Source organism: Podarcis liolepis (assembly GCF_965112155.1).
Source record: "Podarcis liolepis genome assembly, chromosome: 12".
NCBI classification, from domain to species: Eukaryota; Metazoa; Chordata; class Lepidosauria; order Squamata; family Lacertidae; genus Podarcis; species Podarcis liolepis.
In genome coordinates, this window is record NC_139563.1 from 31138740 (window position 1) to 31163126 (window position 24387).

Below are 24387 nucleotides of genomic sequence, written 5' to 3' on the forward strand. Positions count from 1 at the left end.
TCAGAGTCTGCTACGGCGCATGCTCAGTCGCCTTTCGCCGTAGAACTCGACGGGCAGCTGTTTAGGTTGCTACACCGGGAGCGGAGGAAGGCGCTGAGCCAAAGGGAAAAAGAGAAGCCCCACAAAAACAAGCCGCGCTCCTTTCGCTTGGAGAAAAGGCTCGGGGGCGTGCGGTGAGTTTCGGGGGGAGCTGGGCCAGGCGGGAGGGCTGGGCAAGCGGGTGTTGCTAGCCTGGTGCTCGGAGGGGGAGGTCGGGGCACCTTTGGGTGCGTGAGCGCGCACGCACGGATGGGTTTGTTTTTCTGCTTATGGCATCAGCTGCGCGTTCCGACGAGCAACTCTGACCCAGAGTGGTGGGAGGGAAGGATCGCGGCCTGCACGCATCCTGGGCTTCTGTGTGTGTGTGTGTGTGCGCGCGCGCGCGCAGGAGCGTTGCCAAACAAAAGGGAAAAAAGCCGGGAGCGGAGGAATAAATAAATGCATCGCCAGTGGGAGTTTGGGCCGCCATCCTAATACATATACTGCCTTTTCCCAAGGTATCAGTTCCCTGCTTTGAGCGCAGATTGGGGGGCGAAAGAGAGGAAAGAGTTGTGCTGCTCCCCTGTCATTTCTGTCGGGGCCTCTGAGAGGGTTAGGCCTTGGAACGGGCGGCCCCTTTCTGGTGGAATTGCTGCTACGTCTTGCAACAGACATGTAAAACACATTTAAAGAAATCCTGGGAAGTGTAGTGCTGGTAACTGTAGCTCTGCGAGGGTAAACTACAGTTCCCAGGATTCGAGGTGTGCGTGTGCCATGTATTCCTTTCCTCTCCGCCTTTCTCGCGTCTTTCTGGAGTTAAGCCTCAGCATTTCGGTGCCTAATTACGTTTACTGTACTTCTCATGTCTGCCCTGGACGAGCAAATGTGGGGTCCCAGCTTTTCTCTTGGGTCACTGGGTGGTTGTTTTTATTTTGATTATGTACTTTGTGGTTTTATATTCTGTTTTTATCCTGTGAATCGCCTTGCGAGCTGTGGGTGTACGACAGTATATAAATTCAATAATTATTAGTAATAATATATTGAGACAGGGTTTGTATATAGGGGATGTCTGAAATCTAATGCCAACTAAAGCGCTTCTTGAGACAAGCATTTATATTGTAGGCAGATGTTAAGGGCTCCTGCCAGTGGTCCAGTAGATTAAGAAATGCTAAATCATTACTTCCTCTCTACTTCCTCTATATTGAGGAAGAGTCTGCACTGCAGTTTCTCATTGCACAATAATTAAAATCTTTATTTTTCTGAATCTGGAGCAAGCAACTAATAATTACTCACTCTCTACTAGAGTTGCAGAGAAGTGCATCAGTACAGGTGTGTTCATAATTTGGGTGTGAAGTGATACACCACAGTGGGTGGAAAAAAACACGTGATTACAACATTTTGTTGCTTCCCGTGAATTCAGATATGGTTCTGAAACCTGAGAATTGGAAATGGCTCTTCCTCTCCATAATATAATTACTCTGTGCCTTTGAGGCACTGTTGCTTTTTACTGTTCCTGCTTTTGAATTGCATTGTTGTGAATCCCTTTTTAACTTTCTTTTGTCTTTATACGTCAGTGACCTCTGAAAGTTTTTAAAATAAAATAAAAGGGGTTAAGTGTGCTTAATGAATCAATTAAATAAATTTTGTTCTACTAAAATAATGATTAAGTTCTAAGTTGCTGCAGTTTCAGTTTTCATTGTATGGCAGTTTGGATTGCTTCTGTGACCCAAACCAAACTCTGTTACAGCCTTCTTTAACTAATGAGAAGTTGGTAACCGTTGAGTAATACAGTGGTACCTCTGGTTACGTACTTAATTCGTTCCGGAGGTCCGTTCTTAACCTGAAACTGTTCTTAACCTGAAGCACCACTTTAGCTAATGGGGCCTCCCACTGCTGCTGCGCGATTTCTGTTCTCATCCTGAAGCAACGTTCTTAACCTGAGGTACTATTTCTGGGTTAACGGAGTCTGTAACCTGAAGCATATGTAACCTGAAGCGTATGTAACCCGAGGTACCACTGTATGGGAAAGGAGAATGATTGGAAAGTCACCCTCCCCTCATAGCTCGGCAACAGGAGACAGGTGAGCTCCAGGTCTAAATGAGTAGCTCCTTGCTTACCTCATCCTATATCTCAGCAGCCTAGGCATATTAAATTACCCTATGAAATTCAGGACTAATCTGTTCATCTAAGGTCCGAACTGGAATGATACAGTGTTAAGGGAGAAGGCTTATTTTTGCTTCCCCTCATGTGGTTGAGGGATGCATGCCTCAATGATGTGCATCCCTGTTCTCTATTTTCACACCACTATTTGAATTCCAAGATGCTTTAAGCTGTTTAAAGATCTACCCACCCCACAGCAGAAACAGTCCTCCTGTGAGTATCTTATTTATTTGTATTTGAGAAAGTGCTTTTCCTGTAATAATAAACCTAAGGAAGCTGCCTTATACTGAATCAGACCATTGATTGATCTAGTTCAGTATTGTCTTCACTGATTGGCACTCAGAGTTTCAGGCAAGAATTTCTTCTTATACCAAACTCATTGGTTCATTTAACCAAGTATTGTCCCAAGATTTCAGGCAGGTATCTTTCCCAGCCCCGTGTGGAATTGAGCCTGGGAAATTTTGTATGCAAAGTGTGTGCTTTACCACTGAACTATGATCCTTCCCCAAGTCTGGGAACAAGAGTTGTTTTGAAGAAAGTTTAAGCTCTAGCACCACATAATATGTTTTACTTATTTATTTAAATTATTTTATTTATTAAATTTCTATACTGCCCTTCATCTGAGGAAAAACAGGGTGGTTTACAATATAAAATTATTTATAACCTACTCTTAATCGTTCACACAATCCCAGACTGAAGGACGATAAAATGCAACAAAAAATCTTCATTTGAGTACAACTTAATGTAAAATTAGACAATATACTATCAACATAATACTGCAACTGGCAAACAAACGGTACCACTTTGGCCAAATGCTATGTGTTTAACCTGGTGTGCTAGCGGGTGTGGAATTTGTTTAGGTATTGAGTGAGCAGATGTGTACTGAGCAAACTCTGTGTTTTTTAATGGGTTTTTATATTTGATCTGCTTTATGCTCTGTATTATTTATACACTATATTACATATTTTTAATTCCCTCTTTAGAAAGCTTTGCAATGAAAACATTTTTGAGAATAAATTGCTCGTTATATGCATTGCTCTCTACACACACACACACACACAGAGAGAGAGAGAGAGAGAGAGAGAGAGAGAGAGAGAGAGAGAGAGAGAGTTCCCTGCTCTTTTCTGGCCTGTACTTACAGGATGCTGCAGCCTGTAAGTCCTGCATCTTACACTTTTTAGACTTATCCATACAAACTCAAGCAACTGTTTTCTTTCTTGGGCAGGCCCGGGAATGGGGGTGAGGACCAGAAAAGAAACAGGACCCCTCTTTTAATTCCTCAAAAGGACAGTACTGTACGTGAAAAGCTGAGAGGGGAGGGAGGGGGAAAGCGAAACAGAGCATTCTGGGAGCTGTAGTCCTGGATGCTCACTCTCCTGCTCAGCATCCTACTACATCTCCCATAAAGCCAGCCATTTTGCAAAACAACCCCCTCCTCCGCCTCTGTCTCTTTTGGGAAACTCGTCTCCTGGGTCCCGAGGAGCGAGGGAAAAGCAACCTACCGGAGCTACTTTAATGGGTTTTTTTGTTTCTTTTAATGGCGTGCGCCTTCCCTGATGTTGCAGCTTGCAAGCCGCGCAGCTAGGCTGGGCACCAGAGCCGTGTGTGTGTTCGTGTGACGAAAGAAACCCTTGCAGAAACGGGGAGAGCAGGGGCTCCCCTCCGGAGCTTCTTTCTGTCGGGCTACGTCACAGGGAGGGAGAAAATACCCCGTGCACCAAGGCATCGCGGTGCGTGGTGTCTTTGCGCGGCGACTGACCTGCAAATTGATTGCTTCACTGCTTGCTTTTATCCCTGAATTGCCCGTAACTTAATGCCGGCTGCTTCTGGAGGGTCTTCCGTGTCTCGTTTTTGTCCCTTCAGGTGAAGCGCCCATACCTGCAGGAGGAGGAGAAAGGCAGTGGAAGAGGAGGGAGCGCGGCCAGGGGACGCAGGTGAGGCAGGCTGAGCCAAAAAGAAACTGCACACCTGATGCCTTCTGGAGTGAGACTGTTGGGGAAGAGGCAGGAGATAGCAGAAGGAGGGAAGGGGCTAGCCGACCACACACCTGTGTGTGTGTACATCTATCTATCATTTGTCTATCTATCTATCTCACATACACCCAGCACTGTTACCTGAGGGATGGGAAGCAGAGGGGAGGTGGGGTTTGGCTGAGGAACAGGAGGCGATTGTGCTGGTTTGCAGGGGTCACAAGAGGGGTTTAATTTGCTTGAAATTTCCCCTGGTTGGCTACATCTTTTATTAAAAGATAGGGTGCTTCTTAAAGACATGCTATGTATATTTATTATGGCATGCTTTTTTTGTAGACCAAATGCCCTCCCTTTTTTTTAGTATGGTGCAAGTTCAAAGATTGCATGCCACTCTGCAACATTCCGGTTGGTTCTCCCAATAAAAGGTTTGCCCATTTGTGGATTTGGAAGGATTGTTATTATGCGCTGACATGACTACCTTTGCTTTTCATATTTCTTTCCATCTTTAAGGTGCTACGGTTTTGGTTTTGCTGCAGCAGGCTTAACGTTGCAGTCCTATTCAAGTCTATGTAATCAGAAGTAACTGCTGATGAGTTTAGTAAGGTTTATTTCTCTTAAAGGTAAAGGGACACCTGACCATTAGGTCCAGCTGTGGCCGACTCTGGGGTTGCTGCGCTCATCTCACTTTATTGGCCGAGGGAGCCGGCATACAGCTTCCGGGTCATGTGGCCAGCATGACTAAGCCGCTTCTGGCGAACCAGAGCAGCGCACGGAAACACCGTTTACCTTCCCACCGGAGCGATACCTATTTATCTACTTGCACTTTGATGTGCTTTTGAACTGCTGAGTTGGCAGGAGCAGGGACCGAGCAACAGGAGCTCACCCCGTTGCGGGGATTCAAACCGCCGACCTTCTGATTAGCAAGTCCTAGGCTCTGTGGTTTAACCCACAGCGCCACCCACGTCCCTTATTTCTCTTAGTTGCAGCCTAAAAGGGATACACATCTAGAAGTTGTTGCACATTGTCTATCCTTGCTATATCTTATTTCCTTCCTTCGCTCCATAATTGTTTCTTGAGTTAGGTCTTGAAGACATTTGGTGTCTACTGTTTACAAGGCTTCTGTCATCTTATGTATGCTTTGGCTCTGGGAAGTTTAGAAATCTAAGATTCATCATAGAGCTTCTTACTTGCGTTTATATTACAGAGTATTAAATATTCCTCCCTCTTCTCAGAGGATTGATGAATGCTAAATAATTAGTAATTTGCAAATTGTGGTTTGCATCAGCAGTCATTATATATTACATATGCACTGAGATTATGACTTCAGTTTGTATGTAAGTGATGCTCAGAGTAGACCTATTAAAATTATTGGATTTAAGCAGGTCATGACTAACTTACTCCATTTTAAATGGGTTTCCTCTGAAACTGGCTTACATATAACTCTTGATCTGTTTCTTTTCTAGTGGGAAAGATGCTGTAGCCCTAGTCATTCATTATTGTTAATATAGAAAGGTGCAACAGAACTGCTGTTTAAATTTGGGTGTTGTGGAAATTATACTCATTTTCTCAGGTAGTTTTAATGAATAATTTTGTTTCTTGGGAAAATGCAGAAAGGGTTAAAATGCTGGTGACTATGACCTTTTGTGAGTTCCATTTGTTTTGATAGGTGGATGGGAAGCCTCCCAAGTAAGGAATTATTTACATAAGTATAGCTAGGAAAAATCCCAGGCAACCCAAAATAAACTTTCTGTCACTGATTAGGACTCTAAATACTTGATTCTGGAAAGAAATATATTATGAGCAGAGCTTAAGCTAATTACTGTAATTAGTTTGCATTAAATTATTATTAGGCATTAGGTTGCTGTGTGCCCCACTTGCATTTTGGGTCAGTTTGTTTTGTTTTTGTGGACCAGAGCAAACTGCTACAACTGTTTTTTAAATATTTGATTCAGCAGCACCTCTTCAGTATTACATAGGGTTGCCATAAAAAAGGTGAAAATCACTTTTTTCTTAGGAAAATTAACACTTCAATTATGGGCTGCCATAAGCCCACATTTTCCCGTATATTTTAGCTGCTTTTCAGAAATTCTACCCAGACGCCATTTTCAACAGACAAATCCTGGCTATGTCTGGGAAATTCCAGACATATGGCAGCCCTAGTATTACAAAGTCTTATTATGTGTGTTCTAAAGGGTTTATTCCCAGGTTAAGGTGCACAGGAATACAATCTTATAATCATATTCATACTTATTTTGATACAGTTTGATCTATCTATCTAAAATACAGTGGTCCAAGCCAAGCTAACCATATCAGATACTGGCTTGCTCTGAGTTCCATTAATGCATAGTTTCACAATTCCTCTAGCCTCACAGCTGTACCTGAATTGATGTTTATTTTTCATTTCAAGTAGTTGTCTTATCACGGCTAGCACATTGTCCAAATGTCCTGTGTGATAAATGCCTGTTTTATCTTTAGCTCAGCTAACTTTAAACCCTGGCCCAGCAAGCCTTCCCATAGTCCAGGAAATTTTAGGCTGCAATCTGGCTGGCTAAGCTGTATGAAGCGGCAAGGCCACTGCTGTACCTGCAGGCCTGCCATGCACAGAGGAAGATATGTGGGTGCATGTAGCTGCACCATCCTGGATCTGGCCCATGCCATCACATAGCAGTGTAACTGGTTGGGATCCAAGACATCCTGGGCCAGCTCTGCCCCACCTGCTCCCTTCCTCCAGAATATCCTACTTAGAAGCTTTCTGCTGGCCGACACCTGACAGACAACACTCACAGTCAGCAGGAGGCCATCTTAGCTAGGGGAGCTGGGTAGAGGGACCTCATTACTCATTTCAAACTGCCCCCAGCCCCGTTCTGGGCTTCGTTAAAGTTCTGCAATTATAGCAGGGAAATGGAACAGACATTGTTGGACTGCAATTTCCATCAGCTCTAGCAAGCATGGCCAGTGGTCAGGTTTGATGGGCCGCCGGTTCCCCATTTCTGAAGCAGAGTAAAGGCAAAGCAGGGATAACCCATTCAGCCGAGAACACATACAGTATAACATTGCTGTGGATTTCAATTCACAGGAGCCCTATCTTAAAAAGTTGGCGACCCTACATGTTTAGTGTACTTACAGATGGCTCTCTCAGAGACAGCTGATTCCAGGATTTCAGATCAATATTTACATGTTCTGGTTTCTGGCGGTCAGGATGATTTGTGAAGAACAAGTGTAGGATTAGTGTACTGAGTGGAACACACGAGTAGCTTTGCAGCAACATACATAGTACTGAAAGAAAACCAAGAGGTAGGTATTATGAAGAATGTATTCCCTATAACTAAAGATTCTGCACACAACTAGAAACTTTTGGCATAATTATCATAAAATGAATGTATGGGTGGTAATAATTCTTGAAACAATGTAACTTTTTTCCCCAATCAGAAAAAGCAGATGATGATGATGGTATTACTTATATCCTATCCTGCCTATCTGACTGGGTTGCCCAAGCCACCCTGAGTGGCTTCCAAAATAATATAAAATAACACAACAAAACAGCACTAAACACCTCCTCAGCCTTTCACAGACATAATGCCGAACAATTGTTTGTTTTCCTTAATTGGGATTATGTATTGCAACTGAATACTTCAACTGTGATTAAGAATTGGCTTGCAACCAAACCAGGATGGGAGACCACAATGTCTGAGGTTTGCACATTATGGCTTGCATCAGTCATGGTTAAATATTACATCTGAACTGAGCCAGTCACGATTATGGCAGTTTGCCTCCTTTTCTAGGCTTCCTGCTAACAAGTTGCAAGCAAGTCTCCCTGAATGTTTCCCTGGTGGGCAGTGGTTTATCTCAGCAAGCTGAACCATAGTTTTAGTGTTTTCATTTATTCAATTTAACAATATGTGTAGCAATCCCAGTTGTCTCTAAGCAGTGAACAGGAAACCCAATACAGTGAGACTACAAATGAGTTCATAGCTCTCCAAATGAAGCCTCCTATATATAACATATGCCTCCAGGTCTAAAGTCTGCCTCTTAACTTTTCCTACCAGCAAACATGGGGAAGTCTCTTTCAATGCCTTTACATGGATCTAAAGAAGATGGGGTTTCATCAACGGACAACATGAGGAAGGGATTAGTTCACTCAGAATCTCACAGTGAAGATGGAAGAAATGGAGACGTGTCACAGTTCCCATATGTTGAATTCACGGGAAGAGATAGCGTCACATGTCCCACGTGCCAGGGAACAGGGAGAATTCCACGTGGTATGTCTAAAATGCATGAAACAGTATAAATGATAAAGTGCTAAATATGTTTTTGTCTTCCTCCTCTTCAAGTCCCCATTAGTCCTTATGCTTATCTGTTGTAGAAAGTGTATGATGACTAAGTACTGATATGTTTTGCTGGCTTTTTTTGTATCTGGGAATATTATTGAAAGACTTATGGTAGAATAACCTTGGATTTGGGTCCTTTGATTTTCTCTCTCTCTGCTTTATTCATCAAATTCATAGAAAATCACATTGAACTTTTTAAACAATACTAATGTGATACCTTGCCAGTTTTCAGTTGCAAATATGGCAGCTGGGCATTCACAGTGCAAGAAAACCATCAGTCAACACCAGGCAAAACAAGCCATGGTTTATTTTATTATCTGTGAGCAGGATTCTGGTTTCTTCAACAAACCATTGTTAAAGCAAATTACGGCTTAATTTTTCATCCAGTCATGGTCTATGATACCCTTTTACCATTTTAAAGTTATTTTTTCTCATTTATAAATTTGGAAATGTTAGAACTTTTATCTGATGGCCTCTGTAGAGTTGTGTTTACTTGTTAAACTTATGCTGATATACAACTGGGAATCCCTTAATATGGTGCTAGAATATTGTATAATGTAACTGGTAGCTGAAGCGAATGTTACTCAATATACCAGTACATTTACATAAGTATAAATTGCTTATACGTTAATAGGGGTAAGTTCTAAACAATGGGTCCTATTGATACAGAAGGCTAAACTTAAAGCCTGCAGCAAAGTATGTTTTGAATGAAGTTTGAGAAAAAAACTTGTTGGATTAAGTAGCATAAAACAATATGTGTTGAAATTACTGCAGTCATTTTAACAAAATAAGTGAAAGGGTTTGCGTTTTTACTTTTAGAAGAGCATTTCATAGAAGGTTTCAGAACATGCAGTGCCATGAAAATTATTAATTGATAGATGTTATAGCTGTTTGGGGTGGGGGGGAAGCCAGCAGCAAGCTAAACATAATATAAATATAATGTCCATTGAAAATTTCCAATGAAAATTAGAAGCTGAGGGTAGGGTGGAAGACGTATTCAGTGGTTGTTTGTTTAGTCATCCTGTTTATGTAGGACCTTTCTTTTCATAGGAGCCAAGAATGAATTAGGCAGATTTTAATTTTAGGGTCTAAAAGTAGAGAGATACCTTTTATATCAATAACCTCACGTATGCAGATTTCACAACCTTGATGGCAGAAAGTGAGGAGGAATTAAAGAACCTTTTAATGAGGATGAAAGAGGAGAGCGCAAAATATTCTCTGAAACTCAGCATCAAAAAAACTAAAATCATGGCCACTGGTCCCATCACCTCCTGGCAAATAGAAGGGGAAGAAATGGAGGCAGTGAGAGATTTTACTTTCTTGGGCTCCATGATCACTACAGATGGTGACAGACAGTCACAAAATTAAAAGCAATGACAAACCTAGACAGCATCTTAAAAAACACAGACATCACCTTGCTGACAAAGGTCTGTATAGTTAAAGCTATGGTTTTCCCAGTAGTGATGTATGGAAGTGAGAACTGGACTGATGCTTTTGAATTATGGTGCTGGAGAAGACTCTTGAGAGTCCCATGGACTGCAAGAAGATCAAACCTATCCATTCTTGAGGAAATCAGTCCTGAGTGCTCACTGGAAGGACAGATCGTGAAGCTGAGGCTCCAATACTTTGGCCACCTCATGAGAAGAGAAGACTCCCTGGAAAAGACCCTGATGTTGGGAAAGATGGAGGACACAAGGAGAAGGGGACGACAGAGGACGAGATGGTTGGACAGTGTTCTCGAAGCTACAAACATGAGTTTGACCAACCTGCAGGAAGCAGTGGAAGACAGGAGTTCCTGGCATGCTCTGGTCCATGGGGTCACGAAAAGTCGGACACAACTAAACAACAACAACACCTTTTATATTGTGTCTCTGTCGTGGAAATTCTACTCCGTATTGATCCAGAGTAGAACCTCAACGTATACTTAGCAGAGTAAAAACCTAAACACGTTGTAGAATTCCCCCAAAATAGACCAGAGGCAATTGTACTTCATCCAGCAGAGCCTTACTGCTACTGAAGGCAAATGAGCGTAATGGTCACAAATCCAGTACATTCAGGATTGGCACTGTCCATAAGAAATCCAGTTGCAGCAGAATTAACTTAAACATACAATTGTTGCTTTTTTTCTGGGGGTATGCAGGGGTACACATACCCCTAAACATTTTGTGAATCTTAACGGGAGAAGAAACTAAAAAAAAATAGTTTTTTCTCTAACGATGAATTGTCAGTTCTATTACTACCTCTGATGGTGGCCTCATTTGTTGTCATGGTGTTCCCTGAGTCTCAGACGGAATGAAAGTACTTCTTTAAGAAAAAAAGCACTGCTTACAATAACTTATAAGACTAAACCTTACACTATATACAGAACACCACACTAGAAGGAAAGAGAGACAGAAAGAGAAAGTGAAACCCGGGTTCCTTCTGGCCTTACTTTTATAGTCTGCATGACCTTGACAGAAGAGGTAACAGAACTAGTTTAAGCCAGCTATACTTGGTTTCTCTGAAGGAATAACCCAAACATCAGGAACCTTCTGCTTGTTTCTTTCACACAGAGAAGATTTCCAGAACCCTTTTGAATTAATTAGAATAGGAAAGATCTCTACACATCAGTTCAATACTTTCTGTACTAAGAAATGCAAACTGACACTCTCTCCTAAGGAGCCCAGGGTGGCAGACATTTATTTGTGTACAAAATTTCTATACAGCCCATTAACAAAGTTGTCTAGACAGTTTGTCTCTCTCCCCCCTGACATCTCATTTTAGTCTTGCAGGCAATAAGTGGGAAGTAGGTTAGTCTGAGTGTGTATGTGTGCTACTTGACTGAAGTAACCCAGCAAGTTCCCTTTCTGCATGAGGATTTGAGCCAATGTGTCTTCTTGTCAGATGCTAACACTGAGCCCATTGCCCCATGCAGGCTCCCGTGTGAAGCCAATTTATGCGTAATTGCAATTTTGCAGCCTGCTTTCTTGACATTTTGCCAAAATCTTTGTTAACAAGAGTACACAAATCAAAAGCGATTGAGGCCTGAAGCCAACGATTTGACTACTTACTTCAATACTCAGTGCAGATTCATAAAAGCTTGTTGGCTCAGGCCTCCCTACTATTCCCATGTTTTGCCAGCTCTGTTACTGTCCACCACACACTCCCTACCTCCCTACCCCCAGGATCCACGAAGAGCACGCAAATGTCTCTTCTTTCTATTGTGGGAAGGAATCTGCTTGAGGGTTTATCCTCATGTCTTCTTCTGATTACCAAGCAATTCCGCCCACTCCTTAGGTGCCTCTTTCCCTGCCTCTTCTGCCTCCCCTTTCCTTGGGTTCCAGCTTCTCAGACATAAAGACACCAGAAGAGCCTGCTGCATCAGGCCACAGGCCATCTAGTCCAGCATCCTGTTCTCACAGTGGCCAGCTAGATGCCTATGGGAAGCCAACAAGCACAACAAAACTCTTCTCCTGCTGCAGTTTCCAGCAAGTGGTATTCAGAAGCGTACAGCCTCTGACAGTTCCTCTCTCATCCCTTTTCCACCCTAACCTGAGCTTCCTATCCCCTTAGCGTTGCCATCTTTGTCCTCCTTGTTACAAAGCTGCCGGTGAGCATCCACAGAAGTGGTGGTTGTGGATGAATCACAAGTTGTTTTTTTTTTAGTGATCAGATTTTCTGCAGTAAGGGGAGGGGGAATCCTGATTTTTTATATACACACACACACACACACACACACATATATATATATATATGCAGGTTTTGGTGTCTTCGGGTGTCTTCCCGTGTAAGAGTTGGGGTGTCTAGGCGACGTTTCGACGAGGTCTCACTCGTCATCTTCAGGCTGGTGCTTTCGGCTTCTTGTTACTGGAACAGAGCAGGATCTCAGTGTTTGAGTTCCTATAAATACTGTTGAGGGGGTGTGGTGTATAGCCTCCAACGTTCTGGGCAGAGAGGAAGTTCCCAGGTTAGTGTGTCTTTTCTTCTTTTGTTCATTAATTACTTGAGGGATATCTTGAGTGATTTCTTGAGTGATATTCTGAGTACCACTTAGGAGGGTCATTAGGTGTGGATTAGTTGCTAAAGCTTTCGTGTCTTGACCTCTTGAGCTTGTGAAGAGTTTTTCTGAGAAGATGGCTGTACTGCACTTAGTTGTGCTCTGGCTTGGCTTCGTGTATAGGGGCGAGCTGTGGTTTTGTGCCCTGTGCCAGCCAGATCTGTGTAGGGATTGCAGGGGGGTGCAGCATCCGGAGGTGCCACTATGGTTTGGCTACTGGATGGTGTCTGTAATTTATCTGTGGAGAGGGTCTGGGTTTGGGTCTGGTGTGGTTGATTGGAGATGGCGTTCTGTGTGCCTCTGGTTCTGGTGTCGGTTTTTGTGGGGAGGGCTAATTTCCAGATGTCTGGCAGGCGGGACGTGTCGTCACGCTTGTTCATGTTGTGAGGGTGTTTCTCTATCTCGATGGCTTCCATGATTATTCTCTTGTGGTGATGTTCCATGTTAAAGAGCAATTTGGAATCTGCAAAATTAATTTCGTGTCCTGTTTCTTTCATGTGTTGGTAAAGAGAGGAAGTTTTTTCTTCAAGCCAGAGCACAACTAAGTGCAGTACAGCCATCTTCTCAGAAAAACTCTTCACAAGCTCAAGAGGTCAAGACACGAAAGCTTTAGCAACTAATCCACACCTAATGACCCTCCTAAGTGGTACTCAGAATATCACTCAAGAAATCACTCAAGATATCCCTCAAGTAATTAATGAACAAAAGAAGAAAAGACACACTAACCTGGGAACTTCCTCTCTGCCCAGAACGTTGGAGGCTATACACCACACCCCCTCAACAGTATTTATAGGAACTCAAACACTGAGATCCTGCTCTGTTCCAGTAACAAGAAGCCGAAAGCACCAGCCTGAAGATGACGAGTGAGACCTCGTCGAAACGTCGCCTAGACACCCCAACTCTTACACGGGAAGACACCCGAAGACACCAAAACCTGCATTCCTGTACCCGTGAAAATCTACGAAAGCATATATATATATATATATATATATATATAATGCGGATGCTACGAATAACTGTGCATGAGCAGGACTGATTTCCCCAATAAACTCTTGCCTGGGAAATAAACCCAAAATGGAAATCCCCCTTTTCATTCAGGGCAGTGGCAGTGAAATGCTTTGCACCTCTTTTCTTAGCCGTGTGTAGTGATGTGAGGAGAGAATATTCTCCACAAACTGTAAATTCTAATGTAAGAACCAGTTTTACAACCCACATTTTAAAAATCTAGTAAATAGTAAATCAAGCTGTGATATGGAATAATGATTTTATTTTGATCCAGTTACATTACTGGGCATTGTGACATTCACCATTGGCAGTTCTGAAATGTAAGCTACAGAAAACGTTTTGTTCTTCAGTTTTAAAAATGCTATTCATTTAATTTGATGAACCTTTGAATTCGTATGTATTTCAGCTATATGTAGTAGCCTTTTTTCTACTTTGGTGTGACCTCATTCTTAGCAATTCTATACCCTTGGCCATACAGTATGATTTTTTTTTAAAAAAAACAACAAAAACAGAAAGTAGCTTTAATGCTTTATACACTTAAAGTACCTAGGCCTGTACAATTACGGGTAACAGCATGTGAGCTGGCCTTGATTTAAACGTTTCTATATTCTTATTTAGTGCCAGTAACTGGGGCTTTTTTCCATTTTCAATGAATTAAAATGAATATTCTCCTATTTTAAATGAAAATTCTCTAATATTCTCATTAATTGAGAATATTCTCAATAATATTCTCCCAAAGATTATTCTCGAGAATTTAACTTCACTAGCCGTGCACATGTTTGCGCACTTAGAACTGCTGGATATTGGTGATACATTCAGTAAGCTCTACTTGTCACACAACTATAGTCATGGAAAGTGGGACCAGTTGAATTTCTCATTATAATGTAGTAGTTCAAAGCACAAGAGGCACTACTGAAAAAGAAAGTAAGAACTCTGATGAAAGGTGAAGAGCAAATAATTTTCTGACCTAATTGAGACAACAGGGTGCTTAGGTGATGGGAGCAGCTATGGTCTGTGATCTGCCATGCATGTCTTGTACTGGTAGTTTCAGGTACAGTGTAGCCCTTGCCATTTCTCAGCCTTGCCATTTTATATTTTATTTATTTTAACATATTTGTTAGCTGCCCTTCTACCCAAACTCTCATAGCAGTTCTCAAAACTAAAACCATAATATAGTACAGAATAAAAGCAAGGCAGAGCTAAATAAAATAAAAGCATAAAATGCATATAGTCTAAAACAATGCAAACCTCTGAAAGCCATGGGCAAATAAAAAGGTTTTCACCTGGCACCAAAAAGAAAACAGGTGCAGACAGGACTCCTCTTGGGAGAAGCCTTCAGAGGCATTATGCCACAGATGAAAAGGCAGCACAGAGCAAAGTGGCGTGTCAAAAAACCCCAAACCAGTTCTCTTCTGCAACAAATTTCCTTCAAAGAAATTGCCTCTTGATAGTTTTATTGCACATTTTTCTCAAATTTAGTAGACTGCGAAAGAATTCAGTGCAGAGCTGTAGTACTGCAGACAAGTCATTTTTATCATCCTAGGATGCTACACGTTTTATTGATTCTTTTTAGCTGCATCGAACATGGGTGGAAACTCAAGATACTGAACAGTTATGTTCTTATTTGTAGGTCAGGAAAATCAGCTTGTTGCCCTGATTCCATACAGTGATCAGAGACTGAGGCCAAGAAGAACGTAAGTTTTACAGAAGCAATATAAATGTGTGTTGTCCATGAATTATTCAAGCTGGGTTTGCTCTATTCAAATCTAGAATAAAAAGATGTAATTCGGATGGTGTTCACTATGTGGCTTTTGAGTACTCAGGAACAATTTCCATTAACCTCATAAGCCATTTTTTGTGTGTGTGGTGATAGGTGGCTGCTTTGCTTGAGGTGTTCTTGTGTACTATTGTCACAAAGTTATATCAACACTTGAAGCATTGTCATGTTCCTTTGAGTGGGTATGAGGGGAGGTGCTTACTATGGTTCAGGTCATTGTAGTGTTCTCAGGGGCTTCAGTGAAGAAAGCTGGCATCCAAGGTGTGCTCCTCCATCAGTGCCACTCTTTTTCGCTCATACCATTGGGTTTTCTCTGCCATTATATATATATATATATATCTAAGATGCTTTGTCCAACTGTTAGAAATCATAGGATGGCTCAGATAAACCTAGTTCTGCCTTGACTGGGAAAGTGCAGAACCATGTTGCAGTGGCTGTGCATAATGTTTTCATGATCTTGTGGGGAGGACGATCTGGCCCTCAGAAGGCTTTGTTGTTATGCTGGGTCTCTTTGCTCCCATACTTGCAGGATTTAGGTAAAATGCAGCCAAGCATTTGCAAAAAAGCATATGCACACTACATGCTCTGTTCAAAACAGCAACTTGCTTTAGAATGGTGAAGGGCAAAGCAAGTTGGGCGCAGCTTCTCCAAGAAGGTATCCTATATACGTATAGTGTGTGTATCTATGTATCTACAGTGGTAACCTGTCTCTTCTCTCTTTCCTGCAGAAAACTTTACGTTACTGCTTCTGTAATTGTATGCTTACTACTTTCTGGGCTGGCAGTATTTTTCTTATTTCCTCGATCAATTGATGTTGAATACATTGGAGTCAAGTCAGTATATGTCAGTTACGAAGCACAGAGGCGCATAATATACTTAAATATTACGGTATGTTCATTGTTAAGTTCTCTTTTGCTTCCTTCTGTGGTTGGCATTTTACTGTATATGGATCGTTGAGATGCGGATGACTTCTCTTTAATCTAGAATTTTTTTAAAAAATTCTCTTCTGTAGAACACATTGAACATCACAAACAACAATTATTATTCGGTGGAAGTTGAAAACATTACAGCGCAGGTGCAGTTTTCAAAGACTGTTATTGGGAAAGCACGCCTGAGCAATAACACTCACATTGGCCCACTGGACATGAAACAAGTAAGTGTAGTTGACTTAATTCCATACAATATGGCTGAATGTGCAGCAGTCATCTCTTGTTTCACGTTCTTTATCCTGATCTTTCTTTTTCTTTTTTCCAGATCGATTATATGGTGCCCACAGTTATACAGGATGAAATGAGCTACATGTTGTAAGTGGTTGGCTCTCTAGAGTACACTGACACACAAGAAGGGGACCCACAGTGAAATATTGCAGGGTATCCTCAGCCCCTAGCTAGCAATTACAGTTGTACCTTGGTTGTCGAATGCCTTGGTACTCAGACGTCTTGCTTCCCGAACGCTGCAAACCCAGAAGTGAGCGTTCCGGTTTGCGAGCGTTCTTTGGAACCCAAACGGGGCTTCCGATTGGCTGAAGGAGCTTCCTGCAGCCAATCTGAAGCTGTACTTTGGTTTCCAGAACAGATTCCGTTCCACTTCCTAGGTACAACTGTATGTCTATACTTGAAGGAAATTTGTTGAAGAAATACAGTAAAGTGTTCAGGTGGCATCACTCTGACTTTATTCCTCTTTAGCTGGGCTTAACCTCTTGGTGTGCATCTGTCTAGGGATTACTGCTGGACAGCCCAGCAGAAATCAGAGAGAAGCACCTTCCTGTTCAAAAGTGGCCTCTACACCTGACCATTTTAGGCTCACTTCCAGCCCCCCCCCCACTCTCCGTTTTTTCATTTTAACTGTTGAACATTCCTTGGGCAAAACTCCTTCAAGCATAGGCATAATTGCTAGATTCAGGTAGTCCTCATTCTCACATGAAGCTAAACTATGGCTTAGTATTACATAATTGAACCTGGTTGATAGAAAAGACTACAACCTGAATACAGAAACAACACATGTACTTTGGTAACTCAAGAAAATACTATATATATATTAAACTACATATATATTAAATGAATCTAGTTGAGCCTTGGGCTCATGCTCTCTGCTCTCCCACCCCAGTTAATTGTCACAAGGAGGAGATTGGAAGCTTTCATTTTTAACTAAATGTAGTATAGCATCCTGCCCCAAAACAGTTAGTCTTAACTATGGGTTACTGAAATAAGCCAATGCATTGCCTTATTTCAGTAAGCTGTTATTAAGACTAATCAGCAGCTGTCTTGGTTTAGACATGCTAAGCTCAAGTTAGTTAAATATCGAAATGAAAGCTGTCTTCTTGCAGCTGCGTGCCAGAAAAGGAGTGCTCAACCCCAAACCTTGCCATGGCTTATTCATGTTGGTGTTGTGTGCAAACTAGCCACATAGTCTTTGGGACTGTGTTCTTTGGGACCATCCTTTTTTCTTCCCTGCCCTGGCATGGGAGCTCTCATAGGAAAGCAATCTGAATTTCTCCCATTTTCTTCTATCACTCTGACTTCAAAATACTTCTGTTTTGTTTTGTTTGTGGAACGGCAGAAAAGTTTGGGGATACATTTGTGTTCGGTTCAAGCCTCATTCCTGCCATCATTCCATTTTTGTTAAGTACCTCGTTTTACCTAAGCCCATTCCCAATTGAGCTAAGGGGAATCACTAGTTAGAATTAAGAACTTGGCATGTTTGTTTTAGCCTTGCTAGCTTTTAATTATGCTTACATTACTTTTTTTCTTTTCTACAGTGATTTTTGCACCTTACTCTCTATCAAAGTGCACAACATAGTAGTCATGATGCAGTAAGTATATTTTGCATTTTCATTTACATAGAGCCCTAACTTTCTAAACTATGGGTTGTATCCAACATTCGTAATACTCAAGAGTACTTTCTATTTGCCATTAATGGACACGACCGACTTAGGTCCATTAACTTCAGTGTGTCAGCTCTGATTATAATTTTAGTTCCGGAGTGTGGAACCTTTGCTTTGTGGGCAATTTTTGACCCTCTGGCAATTCCAGTTCGTCCATGTTTTCTAAAACCACATCTGCCTGTCAATCAACTTGTGTGACTCTGATGGGTGGGTGGCATCACTTCATTAGATGGTGTTGAATCATGCTCAGTTTGGCTGTGCATGTCAGTTTCCCACAACCAATGTAGCAGGATTCAACCCTTTGCTTATCAGCAAATGATTGGGGTGGGGTGGTGTGGTGTTCCATTAAGAGCAATGGTATGGGAGTGACCTAAGATAAGATGGAGGTGTATGATAAGAGGACTTTTTTTTTAAATCTCCCATTGAATATCATGAAAAGTGACAGCAGCTAGGGTTTTCTTCTCTTTTGTTCCTTTTCTTCACAGTTTGTAAAAAGCAGAGTTTAGTTTGTTGCAGGGTGGATGAAAATCAATGATTTTAAATAAATAAATAAAATCAGATTTTTTTTTTAGATTATTTAAATCAGATTTTTTAAATAAAACGCTTTTGGGGGGGAAATCTTTCTAAAGATAGTTTTCTGTTTAAGTTACATTATAGTCCCAAGGCTATTCATCAGGAAATAAGGATTTGTTTTGTTTAACCACATCAGTTAACAAACATGGATACATATGCGATAATGTTTTTGTTTTAGTTAAATAAATTGTTTACATTGTTACTAAGGAAATGATTATTTTTCTCCTTCCAACAAAGTACAGCAGAAAAGTTTTCCAAAAATAAAGTTAGCTTATTAAACCTTACAATAATTTTATAATTATTGGTCTATATATTTCCAATAGTATAACCAAACCTGTAATTTTCGATATAACAGTTAAAAACTACTCTGAAAATTTATTATTCCCAAAATGAAACCTTCCTCTGGTTGTAAATATTAAGATGATACCAGCAAGAATGAGTCTGTAAAAAAATGATTTAAATCAAGTCTTACTAGCTAGTGATTTAAATCAATTTGATTTAAATCAAGCCCACCCTGGTTTGTTGGAAGAGAAGGTTGTCAGTAAATAAAAGAAATCTGAAGTCAGCCCACTGAGAGCTGTAATTTCTGTTAAGAAAGCCTTGGCTTTTGCAGTCCTGGGGCTTAAATCCTGCTCCATTCAGCAGGATTTAACCCAAACCCCTGGTCAGGAAGGTGTTTGTATTGAAGCCCTTGCTAAGAAAAGGAATTTTCCTCCATTTTAGCAGCACTTTGCTGTCTGCGAGATGCCTTGAGCTAGAGCACTTAAATCACCAAATCACTGATGTCAGGTGATTGACAGGGTGGGCCCACCTGTCAAATTTGGTCTACAAGGCCAATCCTGATAGGTATCTAGCTCACAGAGCCAAAATGGTTCCCTACTGCTGAATTAGGTGGTTGGACCTCAGTTGTTGTGTGACAACTGTTTCTTTATAAAACCGAAATGTAGCACTTTATCAGTCGCGTATCCTTCCCTGCCCTGTCTACAAAGGCTTTATTGATGGTGATTTACCGGGCACAGGACTGGCGTTTGGGGAACGAAACTTAAAGGACTTGCATATTAAGTAAATGTTTGCATAGTGTGTGTTGGTTGCAGTAATAGAAAAAGCCCTGTCAAACAACCATAAGCTCAGAAAATCCTGTAATTGCGGAAGAATGATATTTCTAACCTGTTAGGTGGTACCAAAAATGGGTTGAATATGCTAGATGGCATGGAGGAGCTAGACAAATACATCAGTCTGGAGCTGTGAAAGATGTTTATCTTTATTCCCTCACTAAACCAAGGGTGTGCAGGCCCGATGTGGCCCAACAAGCCTTCCCCAGAGGCCCCACAGTCCCCCAACCCAACTTGGTGCCGCCACCACCAGTGGATTTTTCATCTCAACATGGGTGCCCCACCAACATGGTCATGATTGCGATTGCCCCCTCTCTCCACTCACCTCCAAAAGCTGAGGTAGTATATAATGTATAAACTCTATTCGTTCTCTCTTCCCTGTCCCTTTTTTCCCCCTTTTAAGAGTGACCGTGACCACCTCTTACTTTGGTCACTCTGAACAAATATCTCAGGAGCGGTACCAGTATGTTGACTGCGGTGGAAACACAACATACCAGCTGGGACAGTCAGAGTATCTAAATGTACTTCAGCCGCCTCAGTAGAAGAAGCAGAGTTTCTGGCTTCAAGAGGAAAGAAGATTAACTCTTGGTTCTTTTACTACTCATTGAAGTTGAACTTTCATATCTAGTACTGCTTAAAGAGGTGGATGTATATAATTTAGCAGCCCTGAAGGCTTCTGTACTTTGGAGGCGTGAGCAGCAAAAGGTCAAACTGTATATATTCACGTTTGATAACTTTCCCCTTTCCACTCTAAATGTGTAAGTATTCTGTCAAACTGTTACAACGGGGAAGCAGGGAGGGGTGGCTGTTAAATCAGCAAATCTGTATTTTCCCTAAATGGAAACATGGGTACATGATTATAAAAGTCAGAGTGAAACCATCTAATTGTATAAATTATGCTGTGATGCTAACAAGTATGTATTAGAAAGTAAACTAATAACGCACCAATAGTATGACTAAGGTGGTTTTTTTTTGTTTTGGTTTTTTAAATGAAGGAAGTTTGGCTGTATTGCAGAATTATAGAGGGTTACACATTTGCATTAGTAACAATATGGCAGATTTCACTGTGTTGGAATTTTGATCTTAGAAATTTTTATTATAGGCGAAGTTACTGCTGTTTTTTCCACAAAGAACATAATTTGCTTGAAATCTTTGGGTATATTGAATATATGAATACCACTAGATTGCTGCATATTTGCAGAGCAATAGGTACAAAATGAAGACTAAAATGTATTAAAACGTGGTTTTGTTTTTAAAAAACCTAAAATAATACACGTGCTTTAAAGCTTCACTATAGAAATCTGTAGTGACTTTTTATGGGTTTTGTGTTTTCCATATTAATCAATATAAAGAGGTCAACATGCTTATCTCAGAATGTGTTGTGCATTTTAAGCTTAAGTTCACTTCATTGTCATTTGAGTAATACCATAACTAGACCTCTGACAGCTTGAAGTGAATGTAAAATATACCAATCAAAACTGATAGTGTCTTGTAAAAATCAACCATGTTTTGACTTGAATCAAATTTGAGAATTGTCATAGGTCAAAGCAATTGCATTGTCTTAAAGAGCTCATGTTTTGACTGTCTTCTTACTGAACTGAATAGAGCGGTCACTGAATGAATGGTGTAGTCCTAGTATGGTTTGACTTGCTAACACAGCCCTTCTCAAACTTGGTTCCCCAGCTGTTGTTGGACTACAACTCCCATCGTCCCTAGCTAGTAGTGGTCAGGGATGATGGGAGTTGTAGTCTAACAAACAGCTGTTGACATACTCCCATGTTCTTGTAATTTCGGAATGGAAGCAATTGCTATAGGAGACAGAATTGTTACAGTGGTAGGTTATCGGTCACCTTTCAGGGATTACTTCCTTTCTAATAATAACATGAGATGCAACTGTTTTACAGCAGCTCCCATGTCATTCTGCTTATGTATGGATAGGGCTTGTTGCATCCAACTTGGACAACTGGTGAAAGGCGCATCATTTTGTCATTGCTTTGTTGAGATAGATACATTTTCAATTTGCTGTATTTTCAGTTGTATAAGCTCTGTTTTGTTGGTTAAGGAATATGAAAACTCAGCTGTAATATTAGGCCCTGCTCATAAAATATAGCTAATTACCAACAATTTGAAAACACTGGACTTGATCCAACCCAAGTAAAGCAAAGGAACCATTGGTTTATATGCCTATTTTTTTGCTTACATATATGTTTTCCATTTACAGATGTATATATAGACTTGATATGACAGGATTTGGACAGCCACACGTGTAAATTCTTATAGATTTCTTTTTAATGTTAATGGGGATAATGCACTTTGCTTGGGAACAATAAGTGGTATGAGTTTTGATGTTGGAAAGAAAACGTACATGGGATTCTGAATCCTGAGATTTCTCTGGCATAGAGTAAGTACATTGTCACAAACTGGCATACTGCCTTTGTATAGATACTTTAGAATTTTGCTGTGTAAGATTTTTGAAATCAACTTAGTTAACATAACTGGGAAAATGTCTCATAGCAGGTTTTTTTTAAAAATGATTTCTTCTGTCAGTGGAGCCTCTATGAATAGCCTTATTAAAATCATGAGACAACTCCAGGATGAAAATAAATAAATATTGGGCTATATTTGGCATCCTGAGTGAGGCCTTAAAAACCACGTTTTACTTAATATACAAACACAGAAGTAGTATATTATAATTCTGAAGGTTAATCTTTTCTTAATACACAATGTCTTAAGCTTTTTGATCAAAATACAACAAACGGACCAACACAACAAATATAAGCAAAGGATAGGGAATATAACACTGTAAAATCACTGAGATTTAAGAAATAAACTCTTGAGTGGTCAACGCCTCTTTAATTTATTTATTTGATGCATTTATATACTGCCTTTGTGCCAAGGGGCAACAAATGGAATGAACAAATTATCTTGAGCTCTCTATAGTAACAACAAAGCCCAGTGATTGTTTTACACCCCTTAAAAGTTTTGCATCCAGCAACCAGGCACTTACGGCTTGGTGAAATGTAATTTTCGGCAATGCTCTTGCATTCCATCTCACAAAACAAAACATAATTTTGAGAACATTAATGTTTGGTTGGGGGTTTTTTTGCTAGGCAGTGTACACACCTGTACTATTTTGTGACTTTACTCAGGCACTCACGCTTTGATGAAATTCATACGTCACCAATGTAATTAAACTTTTGGCATAGTCTATAAAGCGTAGGCCTCTCACAGTGATCTAGTCCAAACATGATTTAGAGGTATATGAGGGGGCTGCTGTGAGATCCTGGGGTTTTTGTGTTGTTTTTAACCTTATCACAGAATAAACCACATTTCTATGTTTGGATAGCAGAAAACTCTGGTTTATTCAAATACCGAAACTGGATGCTTTCAATCTTCTCTCCTTGCATGTTGGGGAAGCAGGGAGTCAAGAGATTCATCACAGCACTCCCTTATAATGCTAAACTGCAGTTTGCTTTCCTTTGGGCTAGCATTGTACTTTTCTGCCATGGAGCTTTGGGGAGAAGGAGGAGTTGACATGTATCTGAAGCAGTTTCTTTTAGAATAAAACAGCAACAGGGTTTACGAAAACGGGCTTAAAACTAATTCTTTTGTGCAAACAGAATCAAAACGGCATTATTCATTGCTATCTTTCACATGTCTTTGAATGCCTTGTTTCTGGAAATTGTGATTGCTATGTTGGTATAAAAAATGGCTGCTGCAAATGGAAAAAAAATCCCTTTTATTTTTCTTGAGTATGGAGTGCAGTCGTATTTACAGAACGCCAGTGCCACATTTAGACTACCAGCTATAATTAGAGATTAAATGTGCTGTGTCCAAGGCCCGAATACTAGCTACATGTCAATATTCTTGAATTTGTGCTTATCATTTTAGCCCAACATAAGGTAAATTGTGGCACATCTGCCATTATGCTGCCATGTTTTTAGCTGGTAAAGGTAGGGCAGGCCCTACAATTTTTCTCTTCCTAACAATTTCTACATAAAACCGTGAAGCAGTAACCTGATGACCTACTTACTACTCATTAATTAACCACTAATAGTGCTCATAGGCAGATAATTTGTGTATAGAAATTCTAAAAGGTTATAACTATTTTTGTAATTTCAGAATTGTAATTGTTCCTGTAAATCTGTGTGGCAAACCTACCTGTATGCAGTGTTTTGAAGCATGATAAATAAAACTTCTCTATGTGGTTCTCTTACTTGGACATCCCTTTCGGGATCCTCTGATGTAACTTCAATAATTCGTATCTTCTTGCAATTTTTTATTGGAAAGGAATGACATTATATCATGAATTAATTTGCATTCTTGCCAAGGGAACTGTTGAATTTTATGAGAAGAATGTCACAATGTAATCTTATAATGTCTACTAAGAAGAAGGCCCCATTGAATTCATTAGGACTTCATCCCAGGTAAGTGTGTGCAGGATTACAACTTAAGTTAGCTAGGAGTCCTACTGTTGGTGTCAGGTGTGGGGCAAGTAGAGGCTCATTGGATTAGGCCAGGTAC

At 40.7% G+C, this 24387-nt stretch overlaps 1 protein-coding gene across 5 annotated transcripts; it reads left to right on the forward strand.

The window, feature by feature from the left end:
* On the forward strand, nt 1-24079 carry TMEM106B (transmembrane protein 106B). Of its 5 annotated transcripts, none has more exons than XR_014517722.1 (10): nt 1-173; nt 4042-4112; nt 8195-8407; nt 15148-15211; nt 16023-16182; nt 16307-16447; nt 16549-16598; nt 18053-18106; nt 20267-21548; nt 21606-24079. XR_014517722.1 is itself a non-coding variant. In XM_083468557.1 (9 exons), the coding sequence occupies exons 3-9, from the start codon at nt 8200-8202 to the stop codon at nt 20403-20405; spliced, it is 816 nt and encodes a 271-aa protein (XP_083324683.1). In that variant the 5' UTR covers nt 1-173; nt 4042-4112; nt 8195-8199; the 3' UTR covers nt 20406-24079. The 5 variants fall into 5 exon arrangements, 3 of the variants coding, with proteins under 3 accessions (XP_083324683.1, XP_083324685.1, XP_083324684.1); XR_014517723.1 differs by lacking the exon at nt 1-173 and adding an exon at nt 3623-3908; XM_083468557.1 differs by having other exon boundaries at nt 20267-24079.
* The last annotated feature ends 308 nt before the right edge of the window (nt 24080-24387 follow it).

Coding starts and splice junctions, on each gene's coding strand:
- TMEM106B (XM_083468557.1), top strand. CDS start 8,200: ATGGGGAAGTCTCTTTCAATGCCTTTACATGGATCTAAAGAAGATGGG. Junction 8,408..15,147: donor AACAGGGAGAATTCCACGTG/GTATGTCTAAAA, acceptor TCTTATTTGTAG/GTCAGGAAAATCAGCTTGTT. Junction 15,212..16,022: donor AGACTGAGGCCAAGAAGAAC/GTAAGTTTTACA, acceptor TCTTTCCTGCAG/AAAACTTTACGTTACTGCTT.